The sequence below is a fragment of the Cimex lectularius genome, unplaced genomic scaffold, assembly GCF_000648675.2.
Source record: "Cimex lectularius strain Harlan isolate CLEC.00 unplaced genomic scaffold, Clec_2.1 scaffold35, whole genome shotgun sequence".
NCBI lineage: Eukaryota > Metazoa > Arthropoda > Insecta > Hemiptera > Cimicidae > Cimex > Cimex lectularius.
The window spans coordinates 1,204,676-1,216,780 of record NW_019392746.1 but is presented as its reverse complement, the minus strand read 5'-3'; the positions used below and the strand labels follow the sequence as shown (position 1 = coordinate 1,216,780).

General features: G+C 34.6%; 1 protein-coding gene across 3 annotated transcripts in view; it reads left to right on the top strand.

Annotated features, from left to right (window-relative positions):
* LOC106669284 (tripartite motif-containing protein 3-like) overlaps window positions 1-12,105 on the top strand; it is a 29,632-nt gene that overhangs the window by 4,221 nt on the left and 13,306 nt on the right. For all 3 annotated transcript variants that reach the window (XM_024227147.1, XM_024227149.1, XM_024227148.1), the window contains 10 exons: window positions 387-643; window positions 699-869; window positions 928-1,143; window positions 1,231-1,471; window positions 1,530-1,906; window positions 2,013-2,194; window positions 2,391-2,550; window positions 2,639-2,783; window positions 2,851-3,073; window positions 10,609-10,757. In XM_024227147.1, the coding sequence (XP_024082915.1) occupies window positions 387-643; window positions 699-869; window positions 928-1,143; window positions 1,231-1,471; window positions 1,530-1,906; window positions 2,013-2,194; window positions 2,391-2,550; window positions 2,639-2,783; window positions 2,851-3,073; window positions 10,609-10,757 (2,121 nt within the window). The remainder of the gene's footprint in view (window positions 1-386; window positions 644-698; window positions 870-927; window positions 1,144-1,230; window positions 1,472-1,529; window positions 1,907-2,012; window positions 2,195-2,390; window positions 2,551-2,638; window positions 2,784-2,850; window positions 3,074-10,608; window positions 10,758-12,105) is intronic.

Here is a 12,105-nt window from a genome sequence, read left to right as displayed (position 1 = left end):
AAGACGATGAGAAGCCGAAATGCATCTAACAGACCAAAACAGTGAAGATAGGCAGACCAAAATGTTCGGAAATGACTAAACTACAGGTTTATCATCCCGCAGACACCAAGAGGAAATTTTACAGTTCAAGAAGATTTTAATTATATTTTCGAGATCTTTTACAAATGACTGCAGTCTTTATTTTCTTTTTCGAAGGAAAAACTATACGAGTTTTAGAATGAGTGTATAAAAATCAAGTAGAGCAGATTCAAATAGATATTTCCGTTATTGTTTATTAAAATTTAAACTCATCTACTATAAGAACATTTCTGTTATTTATGCTTTGTAAATTATTAGGCATTAAAAGTTTTCAAATATACAATTCTAAATTTAATTTTGTATTTTAGGCATGTATGATGGAGGGGAGCATACACCAAAACTGCTTCCTTGTTCGCACACAGTTTGCCTCCATTGTCTTTCCCGTATTGCAGCCCAGGTGGCAACATCCCCTACGTTTCGCTGTCCGATATGCCGAGAAAGCATAACTGTACCGAGGGGAGGCGTAGCGGCACTGCCGCCCTCTTTTCTTGTCAATCAGTTGCTCGATTTGATGGCTAGCCAGAGAAGGGAGATAGTACCTAAATGCTCTGTGCACTTTAATCAGGTAAGTGTGCCATAAAAACCTTTGATTTCAGTATACATTCACTTATCTCTTCTAGGAACTCTTGTTTTGCGAAACTTGTGATACAGTTTTTTGTGCTCAGTGCACGAGTGGCTCTCATTCTTCGAGTGGAAATGACTCTTGTGAACATACTGTGATACCGTTCAGTATTGCGATTAAGCGCATGTCTGAAATCCTCCTCTACAAAGCAAACGAATGCATATCAAAAGTAATATTTCCTTAATTAAAAACAAATTTGAAATTAAACTATAATTTTTTCCAAAAAGCTATCTGAAGCAGAGGATGCGGTGAAAGGTGAAGTCACCAGGCTGGAATCTGCTACAAGAGCTTGTATAGATCATGTAGAAACGCTGTTTAATGAAGCTAAAGGTTATGTCGAAGCAAGAAGGCTTGCAGTGGTTGACCAGATCAATAAAGTCAGGGAAACAAAAATGAAGGAACTTAATTCACAACTATCAACAATTCAAGCAGAAAAAGATAAGGTAAAATAGATCGATCAAAGCCCTCCTTTATTATAAGAATTGTTTTGCTTTACTTTATTAAAATATTTCTTGTTGAAATGTTCATAGGTTACGACTGAATGTGATGGTCTTCAATATCAAGTAGAAGTTAGAAATATATCACAAAGAATTTCGGCCTTAACACAAAAGCTCGAGTCTGTGTCATGTCTTGCTGAGCCAAGGGAGAACTGTTTTATAACTTGCGAAATCGGTTCATCGTCACTAAACAACTTAACAAACGTACTCAAGGATCTCGGGAGTGTCAGGACAACTACTACATTTCCTAGTTTATCAAGCCTTTCTCTTATTGGTAATCTATCAGTTTTTTGTTTTTTTGAGTGCTGTTAATTTTGTTAATTTTTTTTAAGGTGATTGTGTGGTGAATCTGGAGAGTACAGTCATGCTGGTATCTTACGACTACGGAGGCGTTCAAAGGACTGAAGGTGGGGATCCTGTAAGTGCCATAGTTCAACTTACAAACTCTCCAACTGGCTCACAAGGATCGCCAATCGATGTCAAAATCGAAGATCTGGAAAATGGTACTTATCACATTAAATTCCGTCCTCCGGCTGAAGGGATGTACGAAGTTAAGGTCACAGTGGTCGATCGACAGGTCGGAAAGGGCCCCTTGATCGTCACTGCTACGAAGCATAACAACCCAAATAAAATCTATGGGACAAGAGGATCTGAAAAAGATCAGTTTCTACAACCTGTCTCTATCACTTATGACCAAACATCTGATAAGGTAAGCCACATTATTTCTCCACTAACAAAAAACTAGTGATATGCTACTTATAAATGAGACTAGTATAGTTTATTTGTGATTATTTCTGAAAATTACATAATTTTAGATTTTTGTTGTCGACACTGGAAACTGCAGGATCAAGATTTTGTCCAGAGATCTTGAGCTTATAGGTCACATAGAAAATGATTGTTTACAAGGAAGATCTTGCACCGGAATAGCTTGTTATTGCCCACCACAAGAGGAACCATGGCTCGCCTTAATCAACTGGCGGACACGTATTGTAACAAGGTAAAATGTACATTTTATTTATAGACTTGATTTACTTCAACATATTTTATATTAAACAGAAGACAAACACTTTGAGCCCTGAAGATGATGTCAATAAAAGATCAAAACGTTGGCACGATAAAGAAAATGTTCTTCTGAAACTACATTACACCCGACCACACCTCATGATATCTGAATAAATATTTTATATTTTCAGGTTGAATACTGAAGGAGAGACTTTGAGCTGTTTTACCTACGCTGATTTTCAAGAGCCGATCGACATAGCCGTCGATAACAATTATGGTCATATTCTTATAGCTGACAACGGACCTTGTTGTGTATTCGTTTTTGACATTGAAGGAAAATTCCTATTTCGGGTTAGTTTTTTAAAATGTTTAGACTTGCATTGGTATATAGAAAGTATAACGCTTAAACTTTAAATTTTGCATGTTGTTTTATTTTAAGATTGGGGCTAAAGGGAATCAGGATGGTTTTTTCAATCCCATCTCCTCAGTGTGTGTAGGATCAGATGGTCAGATAATCGTCGCAGATTCTCGAGTGCAGATTTTTTCGGCGAAGGGTGATTTTCTTCGTGTTTTCCATTCCGAAGGTACCTACTTTGAATATATATAAAACAATAAATGTTAAACATAAGTATTGACCAAAATGATTTAAAGGTAAAGGAAGATATGGTGGACTCACTGTCGATAATGACGGCCGCCTTGTTGGATCTAGATGTGAAAAAGCATCAAACTTCGTTCAGGTCATGTCACTTAAGGACGGCAAGATTCTTGCCACAATTGATTCTCATTTGTCGAAATTCAAACGGCCCAGTGGACTCACAATTACTTCTACTGACCAAGTTGTAGTTGTGGACCACGATTGTGTTAAAAAGTACAGGTACTTGTAAATTATGAATTGGGTTGTCTATACCAAAGAATTCTGCTTTGGAATATTTTAGTTTTACACTCTTTGCTATATCGAAATTTAATTTTTTAACTGAGTTTTCTACAAGGGAGACAATAATACGCTCTGCAGTGCCTTTTTTAAAAACATTTGGTGCCATTTATTTTATTCTGTACTACTGCCATAAATTTTACAGTACTTATTTACCTGTTAACTTTAATTATGTTCCTTGAAAACTTTTTTTAAACTTTTTTATTTCTCCAGTGTCTTATGAATTTTATGTTTTCATCGTAACTTTAGTTTTGAACTGATATTACTGGTGATCTTTTTTTTACTTATCATCATCGACAATTTCAATTATACAAACTTAATTACAAATTTTGAAAATTCTAGTCTTTCACACACTGTTCTGTGCTCGCATTGTCTAAGCGCAGTATGTATTTCTTACATCATACAGACGTTTGAGCTGATTGGAATATTCCTATCAATTTAGTAGCCAAATAAAAAATGTATTATAAATATTAAGTGTAGATCAGAACTCTCTGGTAAATATCTCTTATTATAAGAGGAGAGTAGACAAATAAAGCTACAACAAACCAAAGTGCTAAAGATTTTGAATTGTTGCCTTGTAGTTTTCTCCCATATACAATTATAATTATTTTCTCGCAAAAACGTTTATAAAGTGCAGATGTTTAAAATATATTTTTCACACATCACAAGTTCTGATAAATATAGTATATTTTTAGCATATTCATTTCTGATTGCAAAACGATTATTATTTCTATCAAATTCTGCATCGCTTGTATATCATTATGGTTTTACTATGTTCAGAGGCAGTGAAGTAGTTCTTTTAGCGCATAAACAATAACTAGGACATAATAAATCCAAACATTAAAAGGCCAACAATTTAATGGAAAATATAAATTCTCAAAAGTAACGTTAACAATATTTTGACAAATACACTTTTTCTATGTTGTTCAAATATTTAAAACTTGTTATATTTGTAACGCTTGTATTTCTTGTACCCATTCCCGAGTAAAATGTATAGTCTTTTACAACTCTTGAATGAAATGTTAGCACTAACAAGTCGTGTGTATTTAGGGAAAAAGTAGATTGTTAATTAATTAATTAAATAAGTTTTTAGATAAGATTTTATTATTTGTGATTAATTATATAATCACTTATCAGTTTTACAATGATTTCAAACTTCTACAGTTGGGAGGCATTGTTTGAATTCTAAAATACTTTAGTTAATTTACTCTCTAGATTTGTTAAAACTTCAAGAACAATATTATAAAACACTTGGTTTTTTTCAAACACAAACACCTTATAAAACATATATGAATATATGTATATTCATGTCAACTAGTGCTTAATAATTTTAATAATTAAGCTCCCATTGGTACCATCCCAATATTTAAAAGATTTTCCAAGAAGAGTATAAATTCCTGTTATTATAATATTTTCAATTTATTTTAGTTGCAATATGTATCTTTACTTTTTATTGTAATTATTAATCAATTGCGAATTTTTGGGCCATATTCAGAGAGTTAAACTGATTAATAAAATGCAATAAGTAAATTTACAAAATATTTATAAAAAAAGGTTTTACTTATTTTTAATTTCTAGTCATTTATGATTTTATTTATTATGTACTTTAGTTAATCATAATGTATGATTTATATTTTATGTTAAAATTTCGTATAGACTTAGTACTTTAAATTATATAGAGATAATTGATTGAAAATGTAATCATTTTATTTCTATCAAATACATTTTAAAAATATATTTATTGTAAATGAGTCAATACACCTGGTCACTTCCAAATCCTCCTTACAAAAAAATAAAACAAATTAATTTCAACTAAGACAATTGCAATCATTTACGTCTAAATGTAGTTTGGTAATTTCTTTATCAAACTGGTCTAACCTCGCTGTTTTTGGTCTGTCAAATGCTTTTCACCATGTTTTGTGTGGGGGGGGGAATTAAAAACCGCACTAAATCAAAGAAAAAACGAAATAAAAATAATAATTATTTTTTTTTTTTAAATTATTATTATTGGCCTTATGATCTTGCATATTAGCCATGGTACGAATTCTTGTGTGTTCTAATTGGGGGTTATCAGGAAAAAAGGGCCAGAGGCGACGGTGGGAATCGAACCCACGACCGCGGCGTGAGAGTCTCTCATGCTAACCACTCGGCTACCGCGGTCCCCAAAAAAAAAATTATGTTTAGTAAAAAAATAAGAGATGGTAAAAAGATACAAAAAGTTTTGTACATTTTGAAAAAAGAAAATGTTTAAATATTGACTGAGAATCTAGCCCTGAGGAAGGTGAAATAAAACACCGGAAGCTTGGCATAGTTTCAACACACAACATTCATTGGACTGCATCCCCGATACCACCAAATATATTATGGATAATAGTAGTGTGATATTAAATATACATTTGTGTATTATCGGATGCCTTCTGGAAATGAATTATTTAAAGGCAGAAAGCAGAATATAATGGATGGTGGGATGGTTTTTCTGGATGTAGAGTTCAATGATGACAGTTTCTGAAATAAATACTGGCACAGGCTATGTAGTTTATGTTTTATTGTGAATAAAAGTGTATTATTATGTACACAAATGTATGTATGTTGGATTCCTATTTTACATGAACTATTTAAAGGAAAACGGATGAGTTTTAAGGAAAGAGGTGGTATGGAGAGATCAATGGTGGCAGGTCCTGAAATAAAAACATATATGGGTATTATAGCTGGTTTTATTATGGAAAATAGTGTAATATTAAATATACATTTGTAAATTATCGGATTTCTTCTGGAAATGAATTATTTAAAGATAGAAAGCAGAATAAAATGGATGACTGGTGGGATAATTTTTAAGGAAAAATTTGGTTTTTCTGGATGTATTGTTCAATGGTGACAAGTTCCGAAATAAATACTGGTGTGGGCTATGTATGTGTATTAGATTTCTGCTGTACATGAACTTCTTATAGGCTTACTAGAATGTAAAACTGGTGGGACGGCTATTAAAGGAAGTGGTGGTTTTTCTGGGCGTAGGTGAGCTGGGGTGGTTTATGAAAGAAATAATCAATCGAGGGGGTGGGCGCCTCTCGAAGGGAAATTTCGCCGTAGTGAAAGGGGAAAAGTCGTACACCTCACCATATGGTCCCGTTTACTACTGCATTCTAGTGGTTGTTCGTGGACGGGCGTCCATTCAGTTCCAGTATCAGTCGCGGTTCATCTATACTATAGTCGACTCGGTCTTTGCCATTTTCTATCTTTCGCATCAGACGAGATGAAGATGCGGCTTGTGGGTCCGTCTGGCCTCGCTCGCGAATGAAGCCCCAGGATACCTAGGCTTCAGCCGGGTCATCGAAATGTCCTCCCAGGCGCAATGGGTCCGCCGTTCGCCCTCTTCAAAGCAAGGCCCACTCAAAGCCACCCTGCCCGTCTCCTCGTTGACCAGGCAGAGCTGCGGAGCGAGGCAGCAGAGGAGTGACAGTCCAAACCCTTCGCCCTGGAAGGCCAGAGCTTCTCCCGACGCCACCGGGATCCGAAGCCCCGGGTCTATCAACTACAAAGGTAACCCGATAAAAAAAATAAAAAAATAATAATTTGACGTTCCGACTTCAAAACAATTTTCCTTCTGATTGTTTACCGTCTGCTGCGTTGTTCTTTCCCTTTCCGGCCGACACGCCCTTGACATTGGACGATAACGGATAAATCCGACGGCCTGCAAACATTCTCTCCACTTTTAAACCATCTCATTAAACAACAAAAAGCATAAATCTGAAATCTCCATTGGCATCTTATCCTCTTTAATTTCACAAGAAATGGATGCCGATCAAAGAAATAAAACCAGGGAACGATAGCGGCCAAGGCGAATCAATACCGAATCGGCAAAAAAGACCGTCCTCGGTTAAAAAGCCGGAAAAGTGATGCGACGTTGTTTTTCTTGCGTTCTGCCCGATTTAAATATTACATCTTACTTCTATCGATCAATCTTTCACCGGGGATTCGCGGCCGATGACTGCTTACCATTGATTTGAAAACAGCTTTTAAGCGGTTCTTAGAAAAATCCAGCTGAAGAAGAACAGCATGAAGGTGGATTTTTCATTTTCTTTCAGGCTTTTTACCTTTCAGAACTTTCCCAGTGGAATACACCTCAAACGGAATTTACTTATGCCTGGGAACAAACTTGTTATTGCTATTATAAAGCAATTCATCAAAAAGCAACGTCACCACGAAAGGATGAAGGTTCAAAAAAGAAGAGCAGCGTTGAACCTATTTGTTCTTAAGCAGAAAAGGCACAATACCTAGTAGTCTTTGGCCAAAAAGAAAAAACTCCCTGGGTACATGGGCAAAAGTATCTGGAAAAAGCTGAGATCTAAATCTAAAATTGGCTGTAATTTGATAGTTCCTGATCATCTGGTCTGCCTATCCTCACTGATTACGTCCATCAGATGCAGTTCAATGTACAAAGTTTAGTCTTCAACACTGAAGATATGAAATGCCAAAACACATCTGACAGACATCAGTGAGGATAGGCAGACAAAGATGATAGGGAACTATCAAATTATAGGATCACCACACAGATCACAGTAGAAAATCTCACAACCTAAAAATGGTTAGCTTTATTTGATAATCATCATGTTCGTGATAAATTATGGGGTGATTGTGAAGTAGGAAAACACTTAAGGTATAGGAAAAATTAGTACCAAAGGAAGACCATGCTAAGGATCACCGTAACAATGAGCACTACACCGACTGTGAACCTAGCACCTCTTCACATTTACAGGGAAGAAAAGTTGTACATAGGTTCATGGGAGACAGGACTAACAGTTAAGGTTGACTATTTGATACTTGTCTGAACAACAAAATGGCACTAGAGTCAGTAAAAAATGGGAAGAAATTAGACTCTTTTCTACCATCCTTAGTGATGGGTTTGAAGATAGCGAAGTTCATCTCACTGCTTTTATCCCTGAAACTGTACTGAAGATGGCTAGCCTGAAAGGCCAAACTAGCGAGAATAGGCAGATTGAAACAGTCGAAAATAACAAACCACAACATATAGCACATCAAAGTTAAACAACTTTCTTTTATAGAGAGCCAGCAGTAATACATATTTGTTGCATCAAATCACAACCTGAATGGGATTAAGGGTTAAAATTCTAAATTTCTCTTGGATAATTTGCGATATATCAGGTAGAAACTGTGGAAATAGAGCTTTGTGCAAGCTGCACTGAAAGCACTGACCTCATCTGAGGTAAGATAACCGACACTGGAACAAGACAAATTGTTTCTTGTCTGGATTCCAGGGCAAACAGTAAGTGTATGAAGATGATAAACTGGCCATAGAAGGTTCCTCAACTGCATAAGTATGGCCAGAATCTACAATTAAAAATTACCATAAAAAAATCTTAATTGATCAAGTTTAAGGTGGAAAAACATCCCAGGGCAGCAGGAAATAGACTTCATCAAGAAAGACTTGCCTAAATTCACAACATACATGATGAAACAACGACAAAACTTAGGATTATTGTCAACCTTCCAACCGGACATTGCTGTCTCATTAGACTCATAAAAATATTTTGTTGGCAGAAGCCTACATAAGTTCTCCCAAGAAGAAGAAGAAGAAACTGCAGTAGATAATGTATGTTGCTGGGAAGATTCTCCTTGGAAAAAAGAGTTAATCCAGGAACATTTATGAGGAACTCTCAAAGCTGTAGGTTAATGAAAAGACTGACGCTAGATAAAACCCTATATTTGGAGGAGCACAATAGCTGTTTGAATATAAAAATAAAAAATAAAAATAGTAAAGTCTATTGAAATAATATTTAATTAATTTTTATGTTGAGATCCTTTTAGCTTTGATGAAGGGAAATAAAATGGTTTCAAAATACTGGCTGAAATATTTAGGTGGTTTCCCTGTTCAATGTGTAATAAAACCTGAAATAAGCCTGATCAAGATGTCAATAAATTTAATTCATTTTGGCCTAAATTTTAACATACACTACTATATACTCTCCTCATCATGACTAAGTTGTTAACATTTTTTAGCATTTATCATAATTATTTGCAGTATGATTCCGTAGTCACCTTCAAGTTCAAATCTTGAGAATCCCTGTGGAAAGCTTGAATCGCCCATGATCGTAGTGGGTTGTAGGATCCAGATTGACAACCCCAGCTTTAATGACAGTTATAAAGTGTATTGAGGGAAATTAATTTTCTTTAAACATAGGCATTTGTAACTGTTTGTTTGGATGTAGTGTTCAAACACATCTAACATTCTGATAGGCTTTTGACTATTCGATAAATGGCAGAAGTGTGCTGTATCCAAGCGACAGGGTTCTGTTGGAAATTTATTTAAAATTTTGGAAAATTATCATGTGTTAGTCATTTTTGACTTTTCGCAACGCTTGCGCTAAGGTGGCTTGAGTCAAGATGGATAAGAACAGTAGATAATCCAATTAAATTGAACATCTCATTTTAAAACAAAAAACACCAAGTCAATCTTTTATCCTCTTTTTACAAAATCCAGTTAAACCTTCAACATATAGCATTATCAGATTGAATGTAACCATTAAAGCTTTGTTCTATCAAATACAGGATTGCACAGATCAATTTTGTCAGCTTATAAGAAACTTAACTAATTAACAAAGTTTATTTTCTAGAAAACTTCTAAGTGGTGCAAGTTGAAATGTTTTCGTTTTTTCTAGAATCTTTGAAACATTAAGCTTTGCTTATCTTAATTGAGATTGTTGTTTTTTAAATATTGTATTAATGGAAGATGTGTTTCTTCTTGTGTTTTTCATTTAAGTGTTAAAACTAAAAAAAAAAATATCTATACTACAAGACCATTCTACAAAATTTACCTTTACACTAAAATTAATGAGTTGATTTGAAAATTTTGAGATAATATACACCATTTGTTTTCTTTTGATTATGCAGCTGAGTCATCGTTCAGTTCAACTTGATTTTAATGAAGTTTATGACTTTATTATTTCAATCATTGGGACATACTTACAAATTATTACAATATTTATTTATTTTGTAATACGTGTTTATCTTGTTTGAGTTGATTAAAACCCGTCACAGGAGCCATTTGGGCTTACATAACAATACATTGCTTTTAGACTGTCTCTCCTAAATTATATCTTTTGATTATGTCCTGTAGGGCACTAATTGGTAGTAAAGAGTTTCAACAGGCTATGTTTATAAACAATTCTGTGTCTTCTGGTTTATCAATTGAAAGTATATATTCATTCTTCTTGCTCGCAGAGGCTGTCAACAAGTTTGTGCCATGGCAATGTCCTGTCAATAAGCCCATCAGTTGTCTTAAGTTTGTTTATTGAAAATTAGCCAATTTAGATTATGGATTTTCTCATTATACATTTATAGCTTGGGTATTTTATTGGTCTTATTATACCCATAGGGCGAATCACAGCTTATGAAAACCTTTTTTTTTGTAACATGAAACAATTGAACATGTCAAATCTCTAACATATTATTTTGATCGGCAGGGAAATGCGAAACGTTAAACACTCGGACAAACGACTTCAGCAGCAACTCAATGAGGAGGACCGCTTCCCTGGACACCATCTACGTGACAGGACACTGGCCCAGGGACTCATTCTACCTGAGCAACCTCCAAGTCGACAGGTCTACACAGGTAATTCAATTTTTTATTTTTTGAGCGTATGAAAACCTATGTTCTTGTCAATCTGTCAAATACTATTGTAAAAAAAGCCAATTGATAACAATCAAGGAAGTAAATCTGTATCCGATTCATACACAAAGTTCTGAGAATGGTAAACTTGCAATATTATTTTAGAATAATTCTTTCTTTTCATCATGAACAATTTTACAGAATTGTATTTTTAAGGATTTGTTTATTTGAAAAATAAATTTTTACTATTAAGAATTCGTCGTGCGTCATTGTAGAGTAATGTTGGCAAAATTTACTTCTACTTCTTAGCAAAATGGCCGTCAGCTCTTCAGATTTCTGACAGTTCATCTTCATTTTGATTTATTCGTGCAATTATTAATAAGTAAATAATCCCTAGTGCCAATCTCGAATGGTTATTCAAACCTAAAACGCCGAAGGAAAGTGCATTTGAAATTAGATATTACATAGGAAAGAGATATAATAGAATCCTATATATTTTAAATTTTACTCAGAAAACTTCTGCATAAACCTTTTAAATTACGGATTATAAGGGTGTAAACATCGTATATCAATGTAGAGGTAAAGAGATAAATAGGTAAATAAAAATAAAAAGAGGTAAACCCGGTCGTATTCAGCAGGAAGTCATAACAGCCGACAGACAACGATCATTTCATGCAAGAGCTTTCTTGAATAAACATATTGCTATCCGGTAAACGTAACTCGGCGTTCTGTATCGAAGGCATAAAAATTTATAAAATATTCGGGAAATGAGGAAGGAATTGGGCAATCGGATTTGAAAATGATAGCATGACTGGAAAGGTCGATTGTACGTTTGATTCGCACGCTTTTTAAACTTATAAAAATTTAACTTTGATACCTTGGATTAACTAAAAAAAAGTAAAAACTAATCGTTTTATTCAACTAGTTGCTTAAGAAATTTCCTGCTTCCTTAAAATGGAAGTACTTAAATGTTAAAGATGACAAGGTATTTACCTCTTTTCACAATTTGAGCTGATGGCGATTCCTTCGAGACAGTTGCAGACTTTAAGGTCTAAAAAACAATTGAAATCCACACAGATTTTGGCTCAAACGAGGCCGAATTTTTCTGACCGTCCAAATATCGACAAAACTGTCTTCAAAAAAGTCTGCCCCTCTAATCCACATGTAAAATAGCATTTTGGTATAGATATCAATATACCAAGTTTCTCAAACACGTGTTTATTCACAGACTAACTTAAAGGGGAAGGAATTTCTTCTTGTGAAACAGAATCCCATTCTTCAACAAGATCCGTTTGAAATTATTCAACTACTACACAGTTATTGTCACAGGCACACTGGCTTGCCGTGACAC